Below are 26,738 nucleotides of genomic sequence, written 5' to 3' on the forward strand. Positions count from 1 at the left end.
GAATTCAGCAGTGACGATACTGCGGAAGTGCAGTAGGTTTCAATTTAGTCACTTGATCTAAACACCAAACTTGATCTGAACACCTCACAATGTCATGCGTGCGTGCAGCATCTCTGTCAGAAGGCCTTCCTGATAATACAGGTATCTGCTGTGGGTTGTTGGCTGTGTTGATAGGTGTATTTACAGAAAGGCAAGTTACGTGTTTATGCACGTGATCCCAGCCCCAGCCCTTGTCTTCCTGAGCTGTACCAAAACTGGTGCTCTTAAAACCAAGAGGCATTTTGCATTTATTTTACTTCCTTCATCTGGAATCCAGTCTAGGAAACAGATCTTCAGGCATACCTTGGGCAGTTTTAGGTCTTTGATAATTTGTGTCATTGTAACTAGTACTATGACATTAATGAATAACGAACATGACATAATCTTATCTCCTGTGGTGTGACAGCCTTCCAGCAGAGCCTCAATTACAGCAACGCTATTACTGAAGAACCAGCCTTTGGAAAGAATAAGTTGGCAGGCCATATATTGTGAAGCACATTAACTGGTGTAGTGAGAAACCCCCTAATTAGCCGAGCTGTGAAAACCAGTGTAGTAGGAGCCTTGCCTGAGCTTAATTTTCATCACAGCAAGTGGCCATTGTTGGAGGGTAAGGGGCCACACGAAAGAAGACTTTCCAAGTTAGAGAAAATAAACTCACAATTCAAAGTACTTTCATACTCTCCCACCTGACAAGACAGCCAGCATTTACTTGATAGCAGCATCTGAAATGCAATGCAATGAATTTAACTGTCTTAGTTTTGTGGCCTATTAATCTACAACCCTGCTGAGGTGCCATGGTAACAGATGGAGCTCCTGGCTGGGGTTGCACCAGGGGTGGAAAGTCTCTGTTTTGGATTTGCAATACAGTTTTTTGTAAACTTCTGCTCTTACATCTTCATCCTCAGCATATTGAAAAAGTGCAGCAGATTTATTTAAGCCTGTGTTAAGTTCTGAACTTCGAGACATGGGGAAATCAAGCCAGTAAAAGCCCATAGTATTAAACTGTATTTTGGGGAATGTAGTATTAGGAGCAGCCTGCAACGATCTGCCCCATGCATTTCTTTTCCAAATACATTTGATTGAACCTGCGCGGGGACAAAAAGGGCTTTACAAACCTGTGGTATGTTACACAGCCTTTTGCAAAGCCTTCACTTTCCAAAGCAAAAGGTATTGGATGACAGTGTTTCTCAATTTGCATTGATGAGGGTAATGCTGATTCTTCCTCTGCCTGGAAAAAAATCCCAGAGAGACTTGAACAGCACAATGCTTGGAGACACTGGAGGCTGTGCAATGAAAAAGTGGCCATTTAACATGAGTAAAGTGAGTCTGCTAGATGTAATTTAACTTACACCTGATACCAAGGTGATTTTGAAAACAAAAATCCATGCACTTTCTGAAATCTCAGATCTACTTAGTCTAAATTGAGAGAATGAGGCATCTCACACAGCATCTGGTGCTAGAAATGACTGCCATTATCTGAGCAGTTGTGCCTTCTGACTGGGAATAGGTAAGGGCTAAATTTAGAGCCATGAGGAAACCAGGTATGTGCGAGAACAGGGACCTGGAGCTTAGTGAGCCTGACAGAGGTGTTTCACGGGGATGCTCGAAACAGCCAGCAAGGTACCAGCCCGTAGCAAGTGGGTGCTTATGCCGGGGAGCAATGTGATTTGCTGGGCAAATGTTGGCTGCACGTCTCTGTGTGTCACACAGCGGGGACGCAGTGCTGGCAGCGTGTGATTCAGCACACGGAGACCCTGGGGACCTGAGGTGTGGTGGGTATGTGAGAGCGTGGCTGCAGCCAAGGGTGACCCCGTCAAACTCCCTGTTGGGTCTGATCTGTGGCCAACTCTCAGCTCCGAAACCGTGCCTGGGAATCGCTGTGGGAGACTGTTGGTTGCCAAGTACCCATTCCAGATGCATTTTGGACAGTAGAATGCACCCATGACCAGCTTCCCTAACAAAATTTACTGCTGTTAAAAATGGAGATGAGATAATGTGATGGATCACTATTGTGTTATTTCTTTTACCTGTCAACAAGACTTCTCTCTGTTTAAATGAACTGCACTGCTTTTCTTTCTTGACAGTCTTAGGCTCATGAACTCACAACTCCAGCAATCACCTACCACTCAGGAAAATTAGCTTTTGAATTTACAACAGCTCTTCATTTGGCTGTCTTGGCTGCAATTTTTAGAAGTAAATGATTTTGTACTTTGTTTATGTGTTTCTCATATTCTCAGTAAGCAATGGGAGGTTTGAGAGAGAATATAAATCTGTAATTCTATTTTAAGGATTTTTTTTGTATTGTTCTTCTATTATTACTTCATCTAAATACATATATAAGGCAATTTAATTCATAAGAATCTCTGAGTGTCACATTCTGCCACTTCAGCATTGTAATAAATATTACTTTAGTCAAGAAATGTTCCTCTTACTTTCAAAGGGACTACACACTGAAGCAGTTTCTAGTAGGTATGGATGAAAACAGCAGACTCTGTTGTATACAGCTGCTTGAATGGGTAGATGACCACCAACATGACCAAAGAGTGAAAGCCAAATCCATAGCTCCTGTCTGTACTACAATTTACTGTGCACTTTATATGAGGTCTTTTACAGTTACATGTTGTAACTGAAAAGCCAGCATACTCATTAGGTGATTTAAGTTATTTCCTTGAGTGGAAAAAGTTGATTTGGGGGTTGTAGGTCATCAATAATTTGCTCATGTGTGAAATGAAAATCCACCTTGAGGTCAGCTTCCAGTAAATTCATCCTGAGCTCAGGCGATTTGGAAACACCTGGCTAAGCCCACTAATTATTTGATTGACTGCTATAACTTGAAAAACAAGATAAAGCTATCAGACAGTAATGACTTAACCTGAACTTTTAACCACTGCTGATTTTTTAAATAAAGAGATCGAGGCCGGTAGCAAATGCAGCTGCCACAGGGCAGCACAGCCCACTGGTCAGCAATGCTAATAGCTCTCTACAAGGAGCCCACAGCCTTCTCAATCTGATGAGTAGCACGCCAAGATCTTTAGACAACCAGATTCATGAGACATGACCCACCATGCTGGAGAGCCAAGGGATAGTGCAGGTTGAAGGGTGATGCAGCCAATAGGGCTTTCTTAGGGTTTCGGCATCCTTACGGCAGGATGGAGCGGGCTGCAGGGGGAATGCAGCAGGTTCCCAAGAGCAGCCAGTACCAGCAGCCTCAGTCACTTCTGTGTGCCCCTTTCCTCCCCATGCTGAGGATTCCAATTACACAGCAATCAATCCCTGGGGCAGTGCTGTCTCACCTCTGATTACATGAGCTGAAAGCCATGAGCTAATGCAAGGTTAAAAGAGTGTATCAGAAAGCATTTGAAAGCTGTGTTTCTTCTGCTTTTAAGTTGCACTTTTTGCTGATTCACTGAGAGCTCTTATTTCCCCAAATATTTGATATTGCTTAGATGTGTGTGTCCTGTGTTACGGGGTTATATGGCTGTAATTTCTTACTTGCCCAGATTTTTCTGGACAGCTGCCCAGTGCTGTGTCCCCTGTTAACACTACTGACATTGTACTCTTCTTAGCCTAACATAGACTAGAATCCATTTTTCAGTTGGGTTTGTGATGCCATACAAATTTTACACATGTGGAAACAGTGAGGTAATGGACATATGGATTCTTTATAGGTAAAAGGGATATATGAACTGTATGGATGTAATTTTGGTAATCTGTACCTGGGCATTTCTGAAATACATATTTTGATGGAGCAATTAAGGACTAGTTAATAGCAAAGAGGTTTCAAATTCTTAACTGAAATCTTAGTCCATGTGCTCTATCAGTTAAGGATGCTGTCCTGTCCCTTTTCAAGTGATTTTTTTAATCTGTTGCAGTTATTAATTATAACTTAATACTCTTGTAAATTAAAATCATCCTATGATATAGGATGTTTCAAAGAGTTCCTGTTGTGATTTTATGTGAAGAATGCCAGAGACGTGAGAGATGTACGTTAAATTATATTAAAAACATAGCTATAGAGTGCATGTTAGGTTCACCTTATATCCTGCAGGTACTCAGTCATCCAAACTCAAGGTGCAGAGTCCTCAAAATCGCAAAACTCTCTATTTTGGGAGAGGAAGGAGTGACAGCATCTCTCCCTCATCTGATGGTGTTGGGGTTAATGAGCCCAAAGGTAGCGCCTTGCCAGGCATCTACAGGGTTTCTCTTTCAGGACTCACTTCATCTCACCTTGTTTACAGCACTGCATCCTTCAGACATGTCCTCAAAGCAAGCCAATGACATCTCAAGAGTGTGTGTGTGTGCCAACAGCACACTGACGGGTCTCTGGCAGAGAAGCATACCAGTGCTCAGTCTTTCTGAGTCCTACCAGCAGGGGGGTTGGACTAGATGATCTCTAGAGGACCCTTCCAACCCCGAACATCCTGTGATTCTATGATTCTGTGATTCTGCTCTCTTCAGAGTGAATTGGGCAGCTGCCCTATCCGAGGTTGTGCTAGCCCTGCAGTTGCTGCTGGACCTGGAGCTGGAGTCACCCTTCGAGATAAAGTGCACACAGCTAGCAGGGGGCTCAGCCTGCCCAGCCTGCACAGCCTTTCCCCCATGCCCAAGCTCTCCGAATGACCGCCACCAGTGCTTCAGCATTGCGCAGTCCTGTTGATAACGAACTAATTACACTTAGTGAACGAAGCAGCTTGGGAGGTCTGAAGCTGTGGCTGGTGGGGTAACGAAGATGATGTGCTGTCTGTGCCGAGCTGGGGCAGGTACTGAGCTCTGCTGTGCTCTGCTGTGCCCACTCTGAGACAGAGGGGCAAGGGAGGGAGCCCCAACAAGAGCAGGGACCAAGGCAGTGCACCCCAGCCCTTCCAGTTCTGTAAGTCACTGTTTTTGTTGTGGCATAAGTTAGCATAAGCTGTTTGGGACACCTGGACGAGTTCTTGTGTGATCTACTCTAGGTGATCCTGCTCTGGCAAGCGGGTTGAACTAGAAGATGTTTTGAGGTCCCATCCAACCCCTAGCATTCTGTGATTTTGTGATGACAAAAACTTTCTGAGAGTTCATGAGTTATTTATTAACTTACTACAATGTCTTTATCTATATGTGGGAACTACTGCCACTGCAGTAAAGCTCTAGAGATTGATGTGAGACAAGAATGCAGCTATTTGCCATGGTCCCTACAGACACCGCTGCTGTTTCATTAAATAAGCTGATTCAGAAGAAATCACCATTGAATTTAATGGTTCTTAACAGCTGACCTAATTTCCTCTAGAAAGAGTTAAACTCCTCTATGATATGTCAATTCGGCATCAAGAATTTCTTGCTTTTGTCTAGTGCGTGACTGGCATCCTACCACACTGATCTAAAGTGTATTACAGCAGGGGGAACTGTCGTTTAAGAATCACGTTTAGAAAAATCAGTGTAATTGTTTTACTTAAAAAAATATATTGAAAACATTACTCAATCTGTTTTTTTTCTTCTCAGTTAGTAGCCTCCATCGTGTTTATCAGCTTTGGTGTGGTAGCAGCGTTCTGTTGTGCAATAGTTGATGGAGTGTTTGCAGCACGGCACATAGTAAGTACAGTTATTTTCTATCATCTTTCATTTTTGATTACTTATGTCATTTCTATCAGGCAAGCATTTTCTTTAGGTTTGTGACTAGCCATATATTAGCTTTTCTGGTAGCTCTTCTTGTTGGAGAAAAGTCTTCTGGCAAAAAAATTAACAGAAAAGCCCATCATGCCAATACCCAGAGATGGTGCCAACTGCTTATTGATCTCTCAGGGAGTTCCAAATACAGAGGTGGTGTAAAATGATGTAATGACAACCATGCTAAAATGCATACCTGCTTAGGAAAGGGAAGACACTTCAGCCACCACCAGCATTTGTTTCCTTTTGGCACAAAGACTTTGTGGGCACGGTAAGAATTTGGAACACGCTGGACAGTGATGAGCACCAGAAGTCCCCATGGGATCTTAGAGGGAAGTGGATTGCAACAGCACAGAGGGAACATTTTTCTGGAGCAGAGAAAGCAGAGCAAATGGCAGGCTTTGGTTAGAGGTAGCGTGAAGGGGGGAACTTACTGAGTGATAACCCAAAATTCACTATCTGCCTGCCTTCAAAGGGTGGGCAAGTCATTTAACCAGAGTGACCAGTATTTCCAGTGTCTCTTCAAAACTCAGTCCTCCTCTTTCTACAAAATCTATTGCCATTTCTGCTCCAAAAGGACATTTATAGCCATTCACAGCACTGCAGTTGCAGTGGTGTTACTAGTAGTTCAATACTGTCTATGAGTGCTTAGGAGTCTTTCTCATGACCTTCTTGTGTAAGCACTAGACAAACTTAGAACAAAGAGTTTTGTTGTTTGGGTTTTTTAATTTATTTTAGCTCATGGAGTTCAAATTAAAGTATTAGACAAAAAAGATCAATAGAAGAACAAAACAGACTGGGTTGTGGGGTCTTTTGAATATGGCAGTTTACGTGTTGGGTATGTGTTTTTTGCCATTCTATCTTTTGTGATAAAATACCTAAAAATCAATCTAACTCCAACCTTTTAATTGAGCTTTGATTTCCAAAAGCATCAAGAAATAACTAGTTATATGTCTTAATAGACACTAGAATGCAGATGAAGTGAGCTGCATAATACAAGAAGTACAAATTATCAAGGGCCTGTTCAGCTTTCTACTTATGTTCATGGAGGGGCAGCGTAACACCACTGGCATCAGTCAAACTCAATTTTCTGTTAGCAAGCGCATCAGAGTAATGCGGCTTTGGATCACCTGGAGCATAAACCCATAAACTGATTTTTTTTTTTTTTTACTGTTATTGAAGAGGATTTTAAACCAAACATGGGCTTCAGAACCTCACGTGCATTGCACAAGGAAGGATACATCTATTGGTATAAACAACTGAATTGTGCAATGTGATCATGAGTAAACACTCTGGACTGTAATCATGTTTTGTGCTATCCAGACCCTGCATGATGCTGAAGTGAGCTGCTTTTCCTTGGATTTGCCCTGCTATTGCTCTGGATGACACCTGACTTAACTTTGTCTCTGATTAATGTAAGCCCAGGGTGCCTTTCTGTGGGAAATGCTCAGAAGAGGTGTGGGGGAGATTCCTATGTAGGTTTCCCACTCTTAGAAATTTAGTGATTGTGCCCCAGAAAACCTTTGCCACTTAATCAAATATTGGACCTGTCTCCTGTTTTCCCAGGAACCAGCCTTATTTTTGTCCTGCTTTGATGTGATCCTTAGGAAGTGTTCAGGTGACACTTGTACTGTCTAACACCTTATAACTGCAAAGCAGCTGTGCAGCCACAGCCCACACTGCAGAGATTGGACATGGTGCCGCTGTCTCTGAAGTGATTTACTGTGTCAGAGAACAGTGTGTATGCTCAGTCTCGAACACAGAGACAGGCATCACAGAGACAGGCAACTTAGAGACAGACATCACCTCTTTCTAGGTATTTCCTTTTTCAGTTTGCACTCTTCTGGATTTAAGTTCCTTTCATGTGTGTTACTTGGCTCTTCTAGAAAAGACACTGCTTCCTATCTAAATCAAATATCATATTAGAATATTATTATACCCTTATATCTGAAGAAACAACATCCCATACATGACACCTAAAGTTTCTATTCGGCTCCTTTTTATTGCAGCGTAAATAGCTATGTGGCATTGTCCGATGTTGTGGCATGCCCTTGGTGTGTTGTTATGGACTAAAAGTGATTCAGTTCATTGCAGTGCTCTCTGGGGACAAAGCGGGCCACTGAGTTGTCACAGGAGAACACCAAGGCACGAAGTCATTGCACTCACCCAAGAAGAAAGCATCTTACAGCCTGGGGTGCAGTTCTGTATCTGGTTAAGTCAGTGCCTGGGTAGGACTGCATCATCTACGCACAGCTGGAGCCTGGAAGGGGCTGCTCAGCATCCAGCCATCCCTCGGTACAGCATTACATGCTTCATGGAAATCTGTTTCCAGCTGTTTATGTTTGGGTCAAGTTTAGATTATCACATGCCTCTTCTGGTCTCCTTCACATATTACAGAACAAAGAAATAGCTAGTAGTATTGTTTGTTGGAAAACTAATTTGCATATCAACATGGTCATGTTCACTTCATCTCATTTTCCTCCTCTATCTAATAAGGAGGTTGACAGGATCAGGTGAAATAAAGGTGTACATCACCTAATTTATCTGACTAACACACCTGGGGAGATCTGTAGGGGTAGTAGTGCAAGCACATTCCTAATCTGATCTACAGGGATGGCTGGACTTTATCAAAAGAAGGTGTGTCATGCAGACCATGGTGTCATGGCCACTGCGTTACGTGCCCTTTGCGTCACAGCTCATTCCTGTCACACCACACTCAGTCCATTCCATGCAGGGGCCAGTACCAGACATTTTCAAACCTGTGTTGTGTTGTTGCTGCTCTGGCCACTGCCTTTGGGAGACAACTGCTAGAGAATTGGACTAAAGTGTCCTCTGTTCAGGGAGAGGACAGGCTCCTGGCATGTCAGAGCAGGTGCCTAGGTCTACACTACAGTCACAAAGTTTTCTTGAGGAGGAGTTGGGCAGTGTTCACTTTTCTGTCTCCAATATCAGGGTGCTGATGCCAAGACTTCATGTCCCATTTCTTCTGCAGGGAGAAGTACTAGCTTAAGCCAAGCAGGCTGCAGACCACCAACATATACAACACCCTTCACATCAATTTGGAATAAAAAAAGTTTCCTGCTTTTCACTTTATTTTTAACTTCGTTCGAGTTGGGAGGGATGTGAAGAGGACAAATCACATTATTATGGATTTTTCTTGGTGTGTGCCTGCTGTGGAATGGAGACTATTACTGTTGCACATTTTCTCCTGCTCTTGTAAAACTGTGGATAGAATAATAAAATACTTAATCTGTTTTATTTTCTTCCCCACAAGGCATAAAATTGACAAAAATTCTTCCAGGAAAGGGATGTATTTCAGAAAAAGAGATATTTAAATTATTTAAGACTCATTTTAAAACACTCAGTAGAAAACTCTGGAGCACAGCACTTAGCAAATTAAGCACATTGAAGGAAAAGTAGCTTGGTTTAAAATAGCAGCAGCTTATTTAAAAAAATGATGCAGATACAATTTACTGTTGAATGTTAATTTTGCCATTGATCCCTTCAGTTGCACTTTTCACCTTTAAAGAACAAGAAAAATAATTCCAAATTAAACAATTCAAAGCTGGAATTAAAGTGCAGTGTGTTATTTCAGAAAAAAATGTGATGAGCACAAGAATCCATTATCTTCATTCACGTTTGCTTGCGACATTTTGTTATTTAGCATATGAAAATAGCCCAGTTGTGCAACAGCTAATGGAGTTCATCAACAACCTCCTCTCACCACACAGGGAGACCCCCTGTTCCACCTCATATACACTTTCTCTATGGTACCTACTACCCTGTGATCCATGACTGCAATTCTTGACTTTTGCCACGTGCTTGGAGCTGAGTTCCAGTGCCACGGAAAGCTGTAAGCTCCAGTGAAAAGCTCATCCAAGGGTTCTGTACCTAAACTATCTTAGAAGCGCTTTCAAGATATTCCTCTGAAAGAGTCATTATTTTGCGGGCCTCCTATAAGCAGCCTGCATGTTATTTGTCTGGGTGGGTTGAATAGACACATCTTTGATTAAATGTGTAATGTATGGTGACTTTGAAAGATAATAAGCTGCTTACAACTTCTAATTTTGCACGGTGAAGCGACAGATTGGTAAAATAATCTGATGCACTTCAGGTTAACATTCATGGCTTAGTATATTACTAGTAATTTGGGACAACTCGGATGATGTTACTGTATTAGAAACCAAAACCTTAAATGGACTATGCTAGGGGAAATCATGTTTCAAGAACCTGAGGAGAGAGCATCTTGCTCAGTTGTTTGAAGTTTCCGACGTCACTTTTTATGCAGATAGGCCTTAATCCATCCAAGAATTTACCTAAGTGCCCACGAGAAAGAGACTGAGAAAGAGGTGGAATGCAAAATGTTGGGAAAACTGTCCAGAGAAAGGAAAAAGTATCATTTGTCCATAAGATTATCGTACTGGAGATCAATGCAGGATTTGCTCACCTTCACTAGAAAGCACAGGCACAAATGGTTACTTTGATCATGGAGATCTGGAGACTTTTTTATTCTTGCTACAGATTGCCTTGGTTCGTAGTAGTGAAATGGTGGAGGAATAAGAGAGCATCTGTAGGTTTTTCGTGATACAGGATAATTCGGTAAACAGTGAAGGAGTCTCTGAAGGAGACTAGATCCCAACTGTAGTACTTCTGGGATAAAAACATGTTGCAGTGGCTTTGAAATCATGTGTATAGACACAGTAAATGATCTTGTCTAGCCGAAGTACTTTAATGTGACTGCATATATATACAAAGGAGAGGCTTCTTGGTGCCTTAGGCATAACATCACTCACTTCAAGCAAAGGTTCAAATCCCCTCCTGCCTGAGAGCAGACACATCTTGGATTCTGGTTTACAATAGCAGATTCTCACTGAGGGTTCTCAGCACTTCAGATGTGCGAGAATTGAAACAGAGGCAGAATCGGACTCCAATCTTGGGCTCCCATTTTGCACTCTTGCTGAATCTGTGTGCCAGCTTTATGTTGATGACTGAAGTTATCAGAACTCATGTAGATGTTAGAGGAATGTATGTATAAGGAAAAGGAGGGTGCTGTGGAAAGACAGAGTTGCTTGTCCATTGTGAGATGTAAAATGCACATCAAACCAGCAGTGTTAGGTTGTCTCTTGGATTCCTCTCCTCTTCTGCAAAGCCATTTCTGTGTCACATTTATCTAACTTAGTTTTCAGGTGATCTAATTTCTTCCTCTTGATGGTGGTGGCTTAAGGTATTAATAAAATAGAACATAACATCAGGCACTAAGTCCTGAAATGAACCTGTAGCTGAACCAGAGAGCGCTAAAACACTTGACCCATATCAAGGGATCTTTACCCACATCGCTTAAGTGCAGCTTGTGGAACTGGTGAAGTGTGTCAGCTGAGCAATTGCCTATATATTTGGGATTTTAGAAACTAAATGTGAGATATTTGTCTTGTCTTGTCTTTATGTATGTTAACTCAAAATACTGCTTACTAAGATAAGCATTTTGTAAACTTAACTTCTGGGAAGGGCAGAGACAGGGCAATTGGAAAATGACGTCTTTTATCTGGGGAGATACTGGTGCAAATTGAGCTCTGGCTGGTAAAGCTCAAAAGCTGCTATACTAAGGAATATCAGGATGGCAGCCCCCATCCAGTGAACAAATAACTACATTATAATACTAATTGCCAGCCAACCCCAGCGAGAAAAATAATGTGATTTTGGTTCCTTCAGCTGAGATCAGGGCTTAGATCATTGTACCCTTCTGTGCTATAGAAACTGGATCAGGGTGTGGACTGCTGCTTTTTTTCTCACTTAAACCATGTGTAAAATACTCTTCGTTATATAGTATTTTATGCCTTTAGATTGAAAAGCTAAAAAAGTCACAATGGCCACTTGGTGCTCTAGCTTTCCTCCCAAGGAGAGAAGCTCGTGAGAAGAACAGGGAAGCTGCATTTGCACTCCGAGGTTTATCAGCCTCAACATCAGCTTTCAGTTTTATGGGTTACAGACTACAGATCAGCTGTCCACATTAAAAAAAATAATTTTAAAAAATAATGTAATTTTAAATAAGGGTCTGTCAATGAAGTGGCACTCTCTTTTCCCTGGTTTCACAATTCTGCCTTGCCTCTTGTGCTAAAGCACAGAATCACAGAATCAATCACAGAATCAATCACAGAATCACAGAATGGTGGGGATTGGAAGAGATCTCTGAAGATGACCTAGTTCAAGCCCCCTGCTAGAGAAGGATCACTTAGGGCAGATCACATCAATCTGCCTAGGGCAGACTGAAAGGAAAACTCATTCTGTGTGCTTTACCCTCCCTCCTAAACTGACCCCCAGCAGGACTGCCCCATCTGCTGTATCTCAGGCAGGTGCTGGTCTAAGGGCAGTGGTGGTGAGGTGTAGCTGGGAGTTGGAGGGAGGACAGGACCACTGTTCACTTGGCTCAGCCTAAAGTCAGCTTTGAGCCAAGTTAGAAGCAGTGAATCCAGTGAGGATTGAAACTATCCAATATTATGGGGCCTCTGCTCAAGACCTTAGTTAGTCAGAGAAGTACAGTCTGAAATGCCATGAAGGTCTGATGATTTCTGCAGGACCCCAGGCAGGGTCACCCATCCTTCAGCCAGCTGCAGGTTCCCTGCTGCTTCCCCAGGACTTGGCCAGAAGAGGCAGCTGGTCCAAGAGTCGATGTCACCATCTGGTGGTTGCACATGCAATGGCCGAGAATGTCAGTCCTCTTCCCATCTTTGAAGCTTCTTGTGCAGATTACAGACAGGCAAGAATTGTGAAAGGGGTGCCCGGCAGTAATGCTGACGACCACTGCCTTGTACTAAAGGCTGATTTTGTAAGAGCCCACTGCATGTAACACAGTTTACCCTCATGCCCTAAAGCCTGGCATACTTCAGGCCTGATCTCCTAAAAGGCAGCTTGAAAATGTTCCAAGCAAGCCTGTTGGCCTTTCCTTTGAAGAAGAAAAAAAAAAAAGTTGTATTCCAGGTCTAATGAAGTTGTTACCTTGACGACTGTTGGAGAAAATTCAAAGAACAAATAATTTCTCATTGCAATTAAGTTAGCTAGCTTCTCTTTAGAAGAACGCTAAATTCATTTTACTTTCTCCATGCTGCTACATGAGACAAAATTACAGCTAATTACTTTTAATTCCATTTCCATCTGTATGACTCATTAATATAATAGCATAGCATAGCATATACCATCAAGGATATTGTTGTGTTCTTTTTTTTTTAGCAGAGTGAGCACAAAACATCTATAATTGAAAATTAACAGTAATTCAATAGTGATTCTTATTTTGATGGTCCACCAAGGTGAAAAATGTTTTATTGATGAACTTCTTAAACACAAAGTGCTTAAGTTTGCAAACAGTGTGTTTTGAAGCCGATGCTCAACTATCCCACAGCATCTGACACTGAGATGGGAAATATAGACTGTGTTCCTACAGTACCAATTAATTAATTCTTTTTCATTAATTTAATTTAAGGGTTGGAGCAAAGGAGGACTCTTGCAACCATCTTAATCCCATCTGCCCAGATATCTCTTTTGTACTGGAAGATGACCACACGTATGTTAACAGTTACATTCTTGCAGCCAAATGCAGTTGAGTGTACTTTAAATCAAAGGAGAAATAGTCTTTGAATATTGCAATTCAGATGGTGGAAGAGCTTCTCACAATAGACAGCTCTGCAGCCTAATTAAGAGCCCTGGAATGAGTTACAGATATCTACAGATGTCTGGTGCTTCCAGCCACATCAGAGCCTGGAAACTGCATCGCTGTCTGCCCTGGCACACAAGTCAATCAAAATCACCTCCTTTCAGGTGAAGCTCTCCCCCACAGTTACCACAATTAGTAAGTTGTTGTAAGTTACAGTGTTTTTGCCAGAAGAAACTTCATGGGCCAAAGGAGGGCTGTTAATGCCTTTTTGCCATGCTCATGTTTTCAGCTGATGCATAAGGAGCATATTAGATGAAAAGGGCATCCTATCTCTAGGATGGGGCTGCTGTGTTTTGGGAAGCAATAAGTCTAAGGAGGTTGAAACATCAATGTGTTAAAAAATCTGAATGTAAAGGAATCTTCCAGAGAGATACCGTAGCTAACTGACCTAACATAACCCATGAATTACTGGACAGTAGCGTCTACTAGCAAGATGAAGCTGCATTACCTATAATGACAGGGGTTTTTTAAGGTATTAGTGGCTATGTCTACTCTGCTGCTATGAACTCAAGCATCAGACCTTTGTTTAATGGTTAGCTGCCACTTCAGCTCAGTTTCAGAACACCTTCACTCAGTTCAGACTATGTGGTCTCAGGACTGGAGATTGGTCTCTGGCTTTTGTTTGGCAGTATGGGTACAGCCTTTGGGACCATTGCTGGATTGCTGACTCCAGCTCTGGTGTTTCTTTGTGCTTTGCAAAGAGCATTATCAATTTGGAAGGAGTTCAGAGAAGAAAAATCTGAAGTTTAGAGTAGCACCTTTTAGCAACAGTAGCTGGAAGCTTAATTTATTTTGTTTATAAAAGAAAAGTCTGAGAGGTGAATTGATCTTGGCCTCTCTATCTACTAATCAAAGGTTATCTGATAACAGAGGGCTTTTAGTCTCTCACACAAAAACACAAGTAAGTGCAGTGGGCTGAAGTCAGGGCTAAACAGATTCAAACCATGAAGCAGACACAGTTTGGACAGCAATAAATTATGTGAACAGCTTTGTCAAATGTGTTCTCCATCACTGAAATACTTAAATCCTGAGCTTCTTTTCATACTATCTTATGAATCTTATCTGGAAGTTAAGAACTTGATGTAGACATTGATATTATATAGCCTGTGTTACTCAGAAAGTCATTCTAGAGTAAGCTCTTTGAGGAAGGGTCCTGTCAGTTTTTATGGTGAGGTGGAAACTCTATTGCCTCTTGTCAGCAGGGCTCTCTGTGTGGTTCCAGGACCTGTTCCCTGCTGGAAAATGTTTAGAGTGTCACAGATTAAACCCAGCTGAAAACTGTTTATCAAGTTTTCTGATCCAGGTTTACTGGTCTTCACATCTGCAAAGGAAATACAATCTTTAACATGAACATAACTGAGATAATATCTCTACTAAATACTACTATTCCTCAGATATTGAATAACACACAATACAACCCAATGATTAATATACTGGATGTATCCAAGGGCTTTTCAGTAAAACTATCATCTTACTAGTGTTTTCTGGGCTAGAATACAGGGGAAGGCTTCAGGGTATTTGTTCCCATGAATCTGCAGTCTGGTACTCCTCTATTTCCAGACAGTTAAGTACTGTGCCTACAGCCTGAATATAGTGACATTACAGAGGAGCTTGTAAGATACTTTAGTTTGATTGACAGATATTTCTCAGTAAGAAAAATAATGGCAATGCTTTTTTTGGAGAAACTCTTAAGATCCCCCCTCTAGTTTGGAAAGCCTCTCACTGGCAGGAACAAAGCCCTCTGGCTATACAGCTCCTGTTTCTTCTTTTTTTATTTATTTTTTTCTTTTTCACTGAAATTCCTTTCGGGTGTAGCTGAATTGCAAATTCTTGAAACCCCCTTTTTTGTTCTTCCCTGCTGTGACTTGTTTTCCTGAGGGAAAAGGGTTGATATTGTGCCAACCAAACAGAAATGTCTAAACCAATAGGCAGCACACACATTGATGCCAAAGAGCAATTCGCTTGTTGATGGGAAGGAAAAAGAGACATTCCCAGTTCCTTTCCCAGCAGCTTCTCTCTACAACTACCACATGGTCTCTTCATGACGTTCAGCAGCCCCAGGGAAGGGGCAGAGATAAAGCTGTCTCAGGCCCTCCCAGCTCTTCATCTGCACCACTGTGTAGGACAAAAGCCTTCACTGCTGGCAAAACCAAGGATTGGTCCAGCTTCACCCAGCCCCATGACACAAACCTTGGCCCATTGGCTTCTCTTTTTGAGATGGAACAATCCGCATTAAGATCCCTCATTAATGTCATTATTATGGTGATACAGCTTTGAGGTAAAAATTCCTTGAAGATGCAGTAAGGGACATCTTACAACTGCATGCAATAGGAAGACTACTGCTTTATTTTAAATTAAGAGTCTGCACTCTAAGGAAACATTAAAGGAATGACCCACACGTTTGAGTATACGGAAGCTAACAGTTAAATGCCATTGCCATTTAATTACATGATCCTGTCTCACAGAGAGCACAAAGCCAATGCACAGCAGGGCAGAATTTTTAGTGCATTAGGCTAATAGCAAAACTGGCACTGTCAATTTCTTTGGCTCTGAAAGTTAAATAATTTTCTTTTAGCTTTGCTTACAGTGTAATTAGATAGGTATGAACTCCACTTATTGTATATCAACTCCAGAGATATGGAGGGAAATTCTACACATTTTACGTTAATAATCACATTGCTAGCGTGAGAGCAGGATTTGATCCTTATTTAAAATGGCACTGGTATTTTAATTTCCACAGATCATTGTCTTTCTGCATTTGTACAGAGTATATAGTCTTCTCCATCTCTGTTGTCTCCTATATATCCAAAAATCAGTTTTGGAGGGAATTTATGTAGAAATGTAGAATAGCAGCTTGGATCAGGGCAGATTTACTGCCTACTTCCATCTTTAACCTTACTTTACAAAGTGCTAGCCATGATGGAATTTATGCAAAGTGTACAAAGCAAGTTAAAATTACAGTTTCACCCTGAGAAACGTGGGTGACTGGGGCAAGAAGCTTGCATTTTGTTCTGAAAAGCATAATCTACTTCCCTCTGATGTGCTGCCAGCAGAAGATAATTTCCTTCATTGTTTCCTGTTCTCAGAAATCTTTCTAGACTACCAACAGATTTTTCTGTTCTATGAAAAATATTTGAAGCTGTTACAAAGATACATGGAGGGGAGAAGGAGTAGCCATCTGCAGACTATAGCTAAAATACTTGTCATTTTTTTCCATCTTTTGTCAAAAGAAAAAAGCGTGCTTTGAGTTGCCCTGTGCAGAAACTAGTGGAGTAAAAATGAAAAAGATGCTGTTTATTCACATGCATCTAAATCAGCAAAGCATATAAAAGTCCTTAAATTCTACTGGAGTAAAAAAACGAGGTTATTTAAGTATGCTGCATTTTGCCCTAGCAAAAGGTTTCAAAAAGCCAGAGGTTTTATTTGTTTCATCTTTAAGAGGAAACTGTGAGTTGTATGAATAATAGTATCATGTAGCAGGAATTTCTCTCTCTGTGGGTGGATGATTATTAGGTGGCAAATATTGTCCACGAAAAGTATGTTCACTGGTGTTCAATAAAGTTTTAACTGAGGATTATTTATGGCTCTATTAAGAGCTTATTAAAATCTCTGTTGTACCAGCGTTGATAGATTATGAAGGTTCACACCTGTAATATGTTAATTTAGTCTTCAATGACAAGTTCCAGTTTTGAAAAACTGTATTTGTAAGATACCATAGTTAAATTTTTTTTTTACCAAACCTGCCTAGAATTTCCTTCTGTGTATGCCTCAGTGCAGTTCTCTGCACATTCCCAACCAGCAGCATACCCAGTGGCTTTTTTTTGCCTTTGGAGCGCTGAACATCATGTACTGGAACATCTCTGATCTTCTGAAAAGCATGTGAGCTTCAAAATGACAAGCCAGTGGAGATGAGAAGAAGCTTATTGTATACTTGAGCAATCAGAGTGTGCATGAATCATTTCATTAATTGTTTAGACCATTTTAATTTTATAACTCCTATCTTTCCATTCCCCCTGGGGCTTTGCTCATGGGCTTTTTACTCGTGTGTTTCGGGGCCTGGTCCTGCAGTCCCTTCTGTTTGGACAGCCCTGTCAGCCTGCCCTCTAGTGTGCTGTGATGTGTGTCGGTGGCATTAAGGCAAAAATGGAGCAGATGGGTTGTGTTTCATATATTTGAGTTACATTACCAGAAACAGAATAAATAGTTCTTGCATTCTTGTGGAAAAGTTAATTACTCACATGGCACAACATCATTATAATCAAGACAGAGCAATCAGTTCATATAACAAACCCTATAATCAAGGTAATGTAATCAATGTAAGTAATCAACTGTAATAAGCAATTAAATATCTAACTGCATCAAGTAATAACTAAAATTACAGACTTGAATAATATCAGCTAATTGCATCATTAGAAACTTGTGTAAAAACCAATGGTAAATCTAACTTTTTAACTACACAAAATAGCTGTTGCAGCTATCATGGGAAGGCCTACAGCCTCATCCTGACAGACATTTGCGAGCACAACTTGACTAAAGAAAAGCAGTCGTATTCCAGTGCCAAGCTTGAATTTGCCAGAGGTCTGGGTTATTATGGCAGGAGCGGGCTTCCTCGCTGGACCCTTTTGTAGCCCCAAGTCCCCAGTACAGCCAGAGAAACTGCCTCTGAGGACATACTGGTTTGCAGCAGAACAGCCCCTGAGCAGAAGAGCACGGTGTCACTCAGCAGCTCTGCACACACCTCTTTTCTCCCTGCCACCACCTACGCCTGCATCAGCTAGAGGCACTGGGGCTGCTCAACCTCTGTGGTGACGTGCGGGAGAGTGAGCTCCCGTTTCTTCTACTTAACCTCTAGAAATGGAGCAGCTGCAACATGTGTAGACTTTTCATCTGGCTATCACAGTACCCCAGGCCAGAAATCCTCTGCAAATACAGGAAAGTGTATTTTAAATAGCAGAATAAGGAAATACAAAGTGAGACAGATTCACACTTCTGTGTTTTTCAGCTGTGAAAATGGAGGGGTACTGTGAGTACTTGCTGGTTTGAAAGACCTGAAATGAATTATCTACGCTCCTAAGCATTAAGAGAAGAGGAATCTGTAGGAGCTGATCTTTCTTATTAAATAGAAAACCTAAAAAGAGACCCTGAAAAGCAAGGTGTGAAGTGGTTTGCAAGAATAAACAAGTGTTTAAGCCACATCAGCTGCTTTTCCTATTTTCATCACTAGGGCTGCGTTATTTCAGCATAGCAGACAAGACAGGCAGGGTCCCTAGGCTGGAGCTCAGCAATTCTAGAAGAAGATTTGTGCTTCAGTTCATGCAGGGCAGACGGAGAAGCATGAGATGTGAAGCACTGCCGATGTGATGGGGTTGAGTCATAGGCTGGACTTTATGATCTCAGAGGTCTTTTCCAGCCTCGACAGTTCTGTGATTCTATGAGAAAGGGTGAGTGCTGACTGCAGTCTAGAGTGAAACTCAGCATTGCTCTCATGGCATGACCTCACCCAAAGCATGTAAACAAATGCTGTTGTGACTGCCTCCCAAGTATTTGAACAAAACTGGGAATCTATTATTTGCACCAGAGGATCGCTAACGTGTTGTAGTTCCAGTAGGAATACAGCGTGGACAGAAGCATCCCGTCTCTCCGTCTCACTCTACATTACTTTGAAGGGTTTGTTCAATTGTGCATTTCGGAATCCTTGACTTCTAAGGCAGAGGCAACACATGTAGAAACTGAATCAACACATGCTACGCCAGTCTGCACCTCAGGTCAGAAGGACATGTGACAACCTAGTTCTAGGGCTTATAATTTCTTAAGACAGCTTGCTAATTACCAACTGAATTTTGATAAAATGGCAAAAAAAAATTGAAAACATTCTGTTCCTGGTGGTCTGGTCCATTGTAGCCCTTGGCAGTAGCATAAACTCAGGGCTAGACTGCTGCACAGACATAGGACTGTGAGAGTCCAGAAATGGCTGGCTCTTTTTTTTTTAGCCCCTATGAACTCCCTGACAGCCCAGGACTTTCCATGTCATTAGTCAAGGTGATGCTCTCAAGAGGACAAAACACAGAAGAAAGATAGGAAACAAACACTATTATCACAGGGGAGGAAAACTGCTGAAATGCAGGCTTGCTGGATGAAGTATAACTAGACTGATATTTGGATTGAAAAGCTGATGATGAGCATGGTGGCAATGAGATAAAAACTGTTAATACCTCTAGAGTGCGTGGTCAAAATGTGAAGCAGGTAGGAATTATCATAGAATTATTTAGGGTGGAAAAGACCTCTAAAATCATTGAGTCCTGCTGTAAACTTAACACTGCAAAGTCCACCAGTACAGTTCATTTTCTTCCCACAACTGTACTTTCTCAACTTTCTTATTTTCAAATAAAATTCAATTTTTTTTTAACAATTCCCATCTTTCAGTCATCTCTCCACAGTGTTCAGGACTTTATTTTCTAGCATCTGGACTTCTTCTCAGTGTCATGATGTTTTAAAACCTAGGGTTTTGTATCAACCACAGCATTCCAGATTGTTTGTCAGCCAAATTTATTATGTGTCTTGAGTTTCTTAGTGAATGAGGGAGATGGAGATGCAGTGGCTGGTTCAGATATCAGCACCTTTAGCATCCCCGGCACTGACTGAAAGAGCCCTTCTGCTCAACCCAATGCGGCAAAAGCCAGGAGCTCATATGCCTGGCATTCCCGCAAGAAGAGTCCCTGATGTTGAAGGGAGAGAATTGGTGATGGGCACCCTCAGGGCACTGACCTGTCCCAGGAGGCACCTTTTCCTGTGGGAGCACGTGCTCCGTCCTGCCCAGAGGCTCCTACAGTTGAGCAGTGACTCCTCTCTTCCTAGTGGCTCTCTGAAATGTAAAGATTTTGAAAATAATGCCATTACTTACAGAAATAAATTTCAAGAGGCATGTGAGGAGTAATATTTTAATAAATAAATGTAAACTATGTGTACAAAGATTTAACATCCCGTGAATTATGGGTGAGGCATCTTGTTGGTTTACCAGGAGGTTAAAGATTCTTTAGCAAGCACAAGAGAGGATATATGTCTGTAAGAAACTAGCCAGTTTAAAATGGTTCTTGTAATTGGTTTATTTTCTTTTCCATCAGTTGATATGCATTCAATCTATGGAAATCTGGAACTGGAGAGTTCAGGGGGGGGTATTTCTTCTCTTTTCTTCAAACAGTGAAATTATGCAAGATAAATTGTTTTCTGAAAGCCTCTCCTGCTCCAGAAACTGAAAACTGAATTGCGTGTTTAGCTACCAACTACTAAAATCCCAAAGCAGTTCTCAAACACACTCATCCTTGTTTCTGATTCCAGAAGGTATAAGCATGTGCTTTTTGTGGGAGTTATGAGGCTGGAGAACAAACAGAAGTATAAGATATTTTGTTTCTTAAAGCTGATACCCCCTCACCACAGTACTGAGGATACTGACCTCTGCCTTAGACTAAGACATTCCTTGATACCCATCTTGTTATAGCCAGTATGGAAGCTGTACATAACATTTTAAAAATGCACATTTTTTGTTTTTGTTTTTGAGTGAAAGCACAAATATGTTGGCATTGATCACTCCTATGAGTCCCTGGGATCTCCTAGCAATGGTCTTCCTCAAGAGACACCCATTGCATTGAGAATATTTTTTAAAAAAGACTGAGAAACAGGTCTTAGTTGGGGAGAGACCAGAATGACAACAGACCTGTAGCATTTCCTCTCATGATTTATACAGGATGGGATCCAATTAATTTTAGCTCAGATCCCCAGTGATCCAGTCTGCCTGCTTTCCAAGACTCCTAACAATTTGGCACCTTCTTTCGTGAGATTCTTCTGCCTTCAGTCTGAAACTTCTCAGGTCTGTATGCTCCATGTGCCATGTGCTCTCAGTCAGTGTGAGGCACACACAGACACCTGTGCTCCACCTATCGCTCAAGAAAAGCATAAAAGCTAGTTGCTGGTAACATCTGTTCATATTTACATGCCTGCTTTCAGAAAGTTAGCAGAGACCCTGTTCTTAAAGGGAGTGATAATCTGCAGAACACCCAGCTGTTGGCATGAGGCTAAACTGGCACTGAAGGGTAATGTTTTGGTTTGCTTTTCAGATTAAAGTTGACAAATCTTGGCAGCTCGTTCTCCTATTCATTGCTGGCTGTGCTGTAGATGAAGAGGACCTACAAAAATGCTGTAGGAAGAAAACAGAAAATGAGAAACTTCAAGTTAATGAGCCACTAAAAACACTAGTTTGGTTTTGGACTCCTCAATTTTATCTATATTTGTCTTTCACATGTGCCTAGGACTGTTCTGTGGTCCCCAGGCCAACTGGCATGGTGAAGCCCATGTCCTTACTCTTAATACTTATTAGAGTCACAGGCATCATGGCAACGTCCAGATTACTTGCTGGGAAAGGTTCTTGGCCTATACTAATTTCCAAACTATACCCAGAAGTTATTTTGGAAGAGTGATAGTTTGCCTAGGCCAAAGCCATCAGAGGCACCATTCTAACAATCTAATGGGCTAGATGATCGAGTTCCAGGCCTGGGAACATTCCCTGGCACTGATTAAACTGCACTTCTATTGATGCAGCCATGGAAGCTAAGACTAAATAAATACTGTAGATGGAAAAAAATAGCCCTCACTGTATAATCTTTTCAATGAATTATTAGCCATGTTTTGTGTCTGTAAAGCATGGCATTAATTTCAATCAATATAGTTCATGCTATATCTCAGTTTTCAGAAAATGGACTTAGACATAAGGGAGACGGAATTTTCCCTATGTTATCCAAAATATGTGTGTTCTCCAAGGAAACAAAAACTGGAATAGAAAAATCTGCTTCCCACACCTTGGTTAAGAGCCACACAACCTCCTCCCTACAGACATTGTACTGAATCCACCAAAGATTCAAAGAATACTTTCCTCACACAAATAGTGTATTGCAATGCTCCCACCATCAAAGAGAATGCAATCAGCCAAACCAAAATGCCCTATGTTTGGACCAGATATTCTCTTCCTTGGCGTAAAGCCATTCCTCTTAGTTGTCCATTCATCACTCTCAGATTATAATACACGTGCAAGAAAAATAGTGAAACAAAAAGTGTTCAAGGACAGGGAGAGCGAGAGTTTGCTTGGCTGGGTTCAAGGCTGAGTGGTTCTGATTTGCCTGAAATTGAAGGGAATTACTGAGTGTCTGGATTTATTTATTTTTTTTACACCTCTGAAAAGTTTCTAAACTTAGACTGGTGACAGTCTGACTGTATCTGCCCATTAGAGACACACTCATACATAATTAGCTAAGAAGTCATCTTTTTCAGTGCTTGGAAGGGTTGAATAAACCCCCTCCATTTTTCCTTTACATCAGTAAAGAAACCCAAGCACTCAATTACATTTTTATACAGAATTCTTCCTCTTTTTGCCAGCCTGCTGAATAACAGAATGGTAGGGGTTTATCTTCTGCATATACCAGAAGAGCTCTAAGCAACAGATCTTTCCTGTTTACCCATTTTCAGTTAAAGGGAGTTGCTCAAAGAAGTAGAGAAGGGGAAGGCATTATTTATTGTATATTAACATACTAATAGCACACATTAGTGGGAATATTGCATAGCAATAATAACAGTGGTTGAGGAAGTTCCTGGTATTAAAGGGCATCAAATTAATGAAACAGAATATTATTGCTATATACTTTAAAGAAACTGTTACTAGATTAAATATATATATATATATATGTTCATATATATTACACAATAGTAGCTCTATCTCTACCAGTATTACTATAAGCAGTAGAATCAAGTAGGATCAGGGACTGGTAGTTATCCTATATACATACACAGTCTGCAGTGAGCAATGTGGAAATATAAAGTATTTTATGAGCCGGCCGTCAGGAATACTTCTCTGTCTTTGAAGTGTGTCTCATTTGCCTTTTTTATTAGAGAGGCACATAAAATCTAATGGGTGCTAATGCAGTGTGACATACTGTAATTTTTAAACACTTTTAAATGTCCATGTGGTGCCTCATTCATATAAATGCCTTAGTAGACAAACAGACCGCAGCACCTCTGTGGCATGAAAATCTAATTCAAATGGAAGCTTTTACCAATGCAACCGTTCAGCATCCCTGGTGCACATCTACTTAAATGCTGCATGTTTTAGGTATCGAGTTCTGTGGGTGTCTGGATAATGTCTGTGTTGCCTAATCTTTGTTATTTTTATACACTCAGTTATCACTCATTTATTTTGATTTGTGGTTGTCAGACTGATTGCATATACAAATGCATTTAGAAGAACAGACCGAATGCAGAAAGCTGCCTTCTCTGGTGCAGTGGGCTTGCTTTTCAAAATCAAGTGCATGAAGGAAGGCACTTGTTTGCTATGATTGCACATGCAAATGTATTACCTGTATTCACACTGGTCGCTTCCATGTCACAGCTCTGACCTTCTTGCTGCACAGCAATATGAAGTGATAATAACTGGTATGGATTAATCAATCACCTCTCTCCCCAGGGAATGGTGCTACTTCCAGTCACAAGCACGCTTGGATGAAAAGCGTGTTTGTCTTCTCCCTCAAAGGCCAAACGAATAAAAAGACCAATTATTTTTTTTTAGACAAAGGAGGTGTAAAGGGTAGGAGAGCTGTGTGAGCCAAGACTCTAGATACACAGCCAGTTCTTGATCTGCTGGGTCCATCCAGCCCTCCTCAAGCCATTTCTCCTCACCAGCAGGACTGAGAACACCACTTGGGCTCCATGCACTTGAACATCACCCCCTTCCAGGACCAATCTGAAATTTGTTATCTTTGAAAATATGATGGACAGTTGTTTTTCATAAGTTTGCTCCTCATGGCAGAAAAAGTGATTTTTGCTGGTCACTTCCCTTCCCTCTTATTTCATTCCCCTGCAACAGATGAAATCAAAGTTGGAGGATGATACTCTGTGAAAAAAGGGCAGCACAGCCTTTGGCTGATACTATACTTGCTGTGCTGGCAGATAAACTACAATCCTGTTAGTCCTACCAACTAGATCTGTACCTGGCAGTCATGACTAAAACCTAGTACTTTCCCAGGCCTATGGAAGAATGTTGTCCTTGTTCAAGACATGGCATGCTGTTTGTGTGGTATTTGCTTTTCCTCTAGAGAAAAAGAGTTACTGAAGCATTTTTTCTTACACTTGTGTAATATAAATAAATATTTTTGGAGGCAGGAAGCTAACCTTTCTCTAACCCTTGGGAGTTGGTGTCCAAACTTCCTTGTGTTTGCCAGAGTAATAAGAAAGGCAAACAAGCTGATGGGTGAGCTTTATTCATTGTCCTGTCTGCATATTTAACTGATCATGTATTTTGCATCAGTAGATTTATACAATTCACACTTCATTACCCAACAAGCATAGAATACTCAGAAGTGATCTTAAGTAGTACAGATCTTTCTGCAATTTCTGGGTTGTTCCTGGATGGATCATAAAGCTTTAAAATGCAGTGAAAGTTAATCAGCATGGATTTCTGCTAACAACTTAAGTAATCCCTTGCTTGTAAGTTAGCATGGAAAGTGGGGATGGCAGACAGTGGATTTCCCTCTTGCCTCTTGGAAGCGATCTGACTGACATATTGGGGAGCACTTGAGTGCTTTTGAAAGCACAGATCAGGACTAGGTAAGTGACAGAAAGTTGAAAAAATACTTTGGGGTTTTTTTTGCCAACATAAGTCACTCCCACATTTTGCTTTCGGGTAGACATCTGATCACAGAGGACTCCAGTCATCAAATTCTTCCTAGGCAAATATGGTTTAGTTCTGAAAGTGGCTGAGGTCTGGCCTTAGAAGTGGCCATTCGCAAAGTTCAGGGACACATATCTTCCATCTGGCCAAGGATATTTCATTGTGTTCTTCCTTTATATCAACTTATGGGAACTGTTACAAGCAAAATATGAAATACGAGCAGTGAATGCATCTTTTGCAATAAGTATAAATGGGAAATAAGGAAAAAACAAACAGCGCAAATTACTTCCCCTTTATGCCTTCATTTCTTCGTTATTCTTTGTTTTGCTTTGGGGATTCAAAGTGTGTGTATGAAGTGGAATGCTTAAAATATTCACTATTTCCCTCAGTTTTTACTATGGATACTGCTGAAATCTTTTAAAGAGAAAATCCCATATCCTGAAGACAAATTGCAAAGTAGTTCTTTGTACTAGGTAAGAAACTCTACCAGGAAAAAGAGTGACTGGACCATTCTCATAGAGCAGTACTATTTGGCATCAAGAAAGAAAATGGTTAAGTACCAGTGGTGATGTCTTCTTAAAAGAGGTGACTGGTACAGAGGAAAATAGGTGATACTCAAATAGCTTAGTGGCAGAGGGAGCAAGGAAAACGTAACCCTGAGGAGAGCCACCCTGAAAAGAAAGCCAACATGGGGGTGAACAAGCCACTTACCCAAGTGTCTGCATTGGCTCCTCCTCGACAGAGCTGTAAGCATCTGGCATGGGGGTATGGGACATGGTGACTTCACGCTTCCTCCAGACTGAGTACTTTTTTGACTGTCTTTCTCTTTACAGGAACCCAGACCCTTGTATAACAAAAGGTGCCAGTTTTATTCAAGTGGAATAGGATTCCTGTATGATGCCTACCAGACAGAGGTAAACCTACTCGTCTCATCACGTGTTTGTGTCTGCTGTGCTTTGAGGGACCGGGGAAGAGGGAGGCAGGTGTTTGAGAGCATGTCAGTACAGATAGGTCAGAGGTTGATAGAAACCCAGCTGGTTTTTCCTCCCACAAGTGACTCTCCAAGCCTCTGTCCAAGCCTCTGGTGATGTCATTACAACCAGTGAGGTTTTGAGTCATCGTCAGTGTTTCTGTCCAGTACATTACTTTGGGATTGGAATGATTCCTTGTCCATCTATGCTGTATAATAGCTGTCTGGAACGTATTTGTCACACTGGCATCTCTCTCAAATAAGGTTTTTGTAGACTTCAAGTGGAATAGAAAATATCTAAATGAAACAATTTGCATTGTCCAGAAGACTGCAAATCTCTGTATTTACCCAGCGCAGGCCGAGAGTGTCAGCAGTTCGAATGCAGCTTTTTATTATGTCAGTGACATTAACATGGTTGGGAAAGTGCCCATACCCAAATGTCTAGCCTCCTGAGAAGTCCAGATTTAGTTTCTTTTCCTATTTTTCATTTTATTATTGTGATAAATCTGTGGAATTGAAAAGAGAATCAAACAGAGGAAGAGTAAGGACAGCTACACAGTGGTGTAATTTACAAGAAGCCAAACGCCCTTCATCACCATTCCTCCTATGGCTAAGAAGAAGTGTATGGGGAATGTTACTGTTAATAATTCTAGACAGCTTAGCAAATGATATTA

The 26,738-nt window shown here is 41.2% G+C and overlaps 1 protein-coding gene across 1 annotated transcript in view; it reads left to right on the forward strand.

Moving 5' to 3' along the window:
- Positions 1-26,738, forward strand: part of TMEM255B (transmembrane protein 255B) — a gene marked incomplete at its 5' end in the record, with an annotated part of 54,526 nt that overhangs the window by 12,080 nt on the left and 15,708 nt on the right. Inside the window, 2 exons of the mRNA XM_009878686.1 lie at positions 5,518-5,607; positions 25,928-26,008. Coding sequence (XP_009876988.1) covers positions 5,518-5,607; positions 25,928-26,008 — 171 coding nt within the window. The remainder of the gene's footprint in view (positions 1-5,517; positions 5,608-25,927; positions 26,009-26,738) is intronic.

Source organism: Apaloderma vittatum, unplaced genomic scaffold (genome assembly GCF_000703405.1).
Source record: "Apaloderma vittatum isolate BGI_N311 unplaced genomic scaffold, ASM70340v1 scaffold30151, whole genome shotgun sequence".
Taxonomy (NCBI): Eukaryota; Metazoa; Chordata; class Aves; order Trogoniformes; family Trogonidae; genus Apaloderma; species Apaloderma vittatum.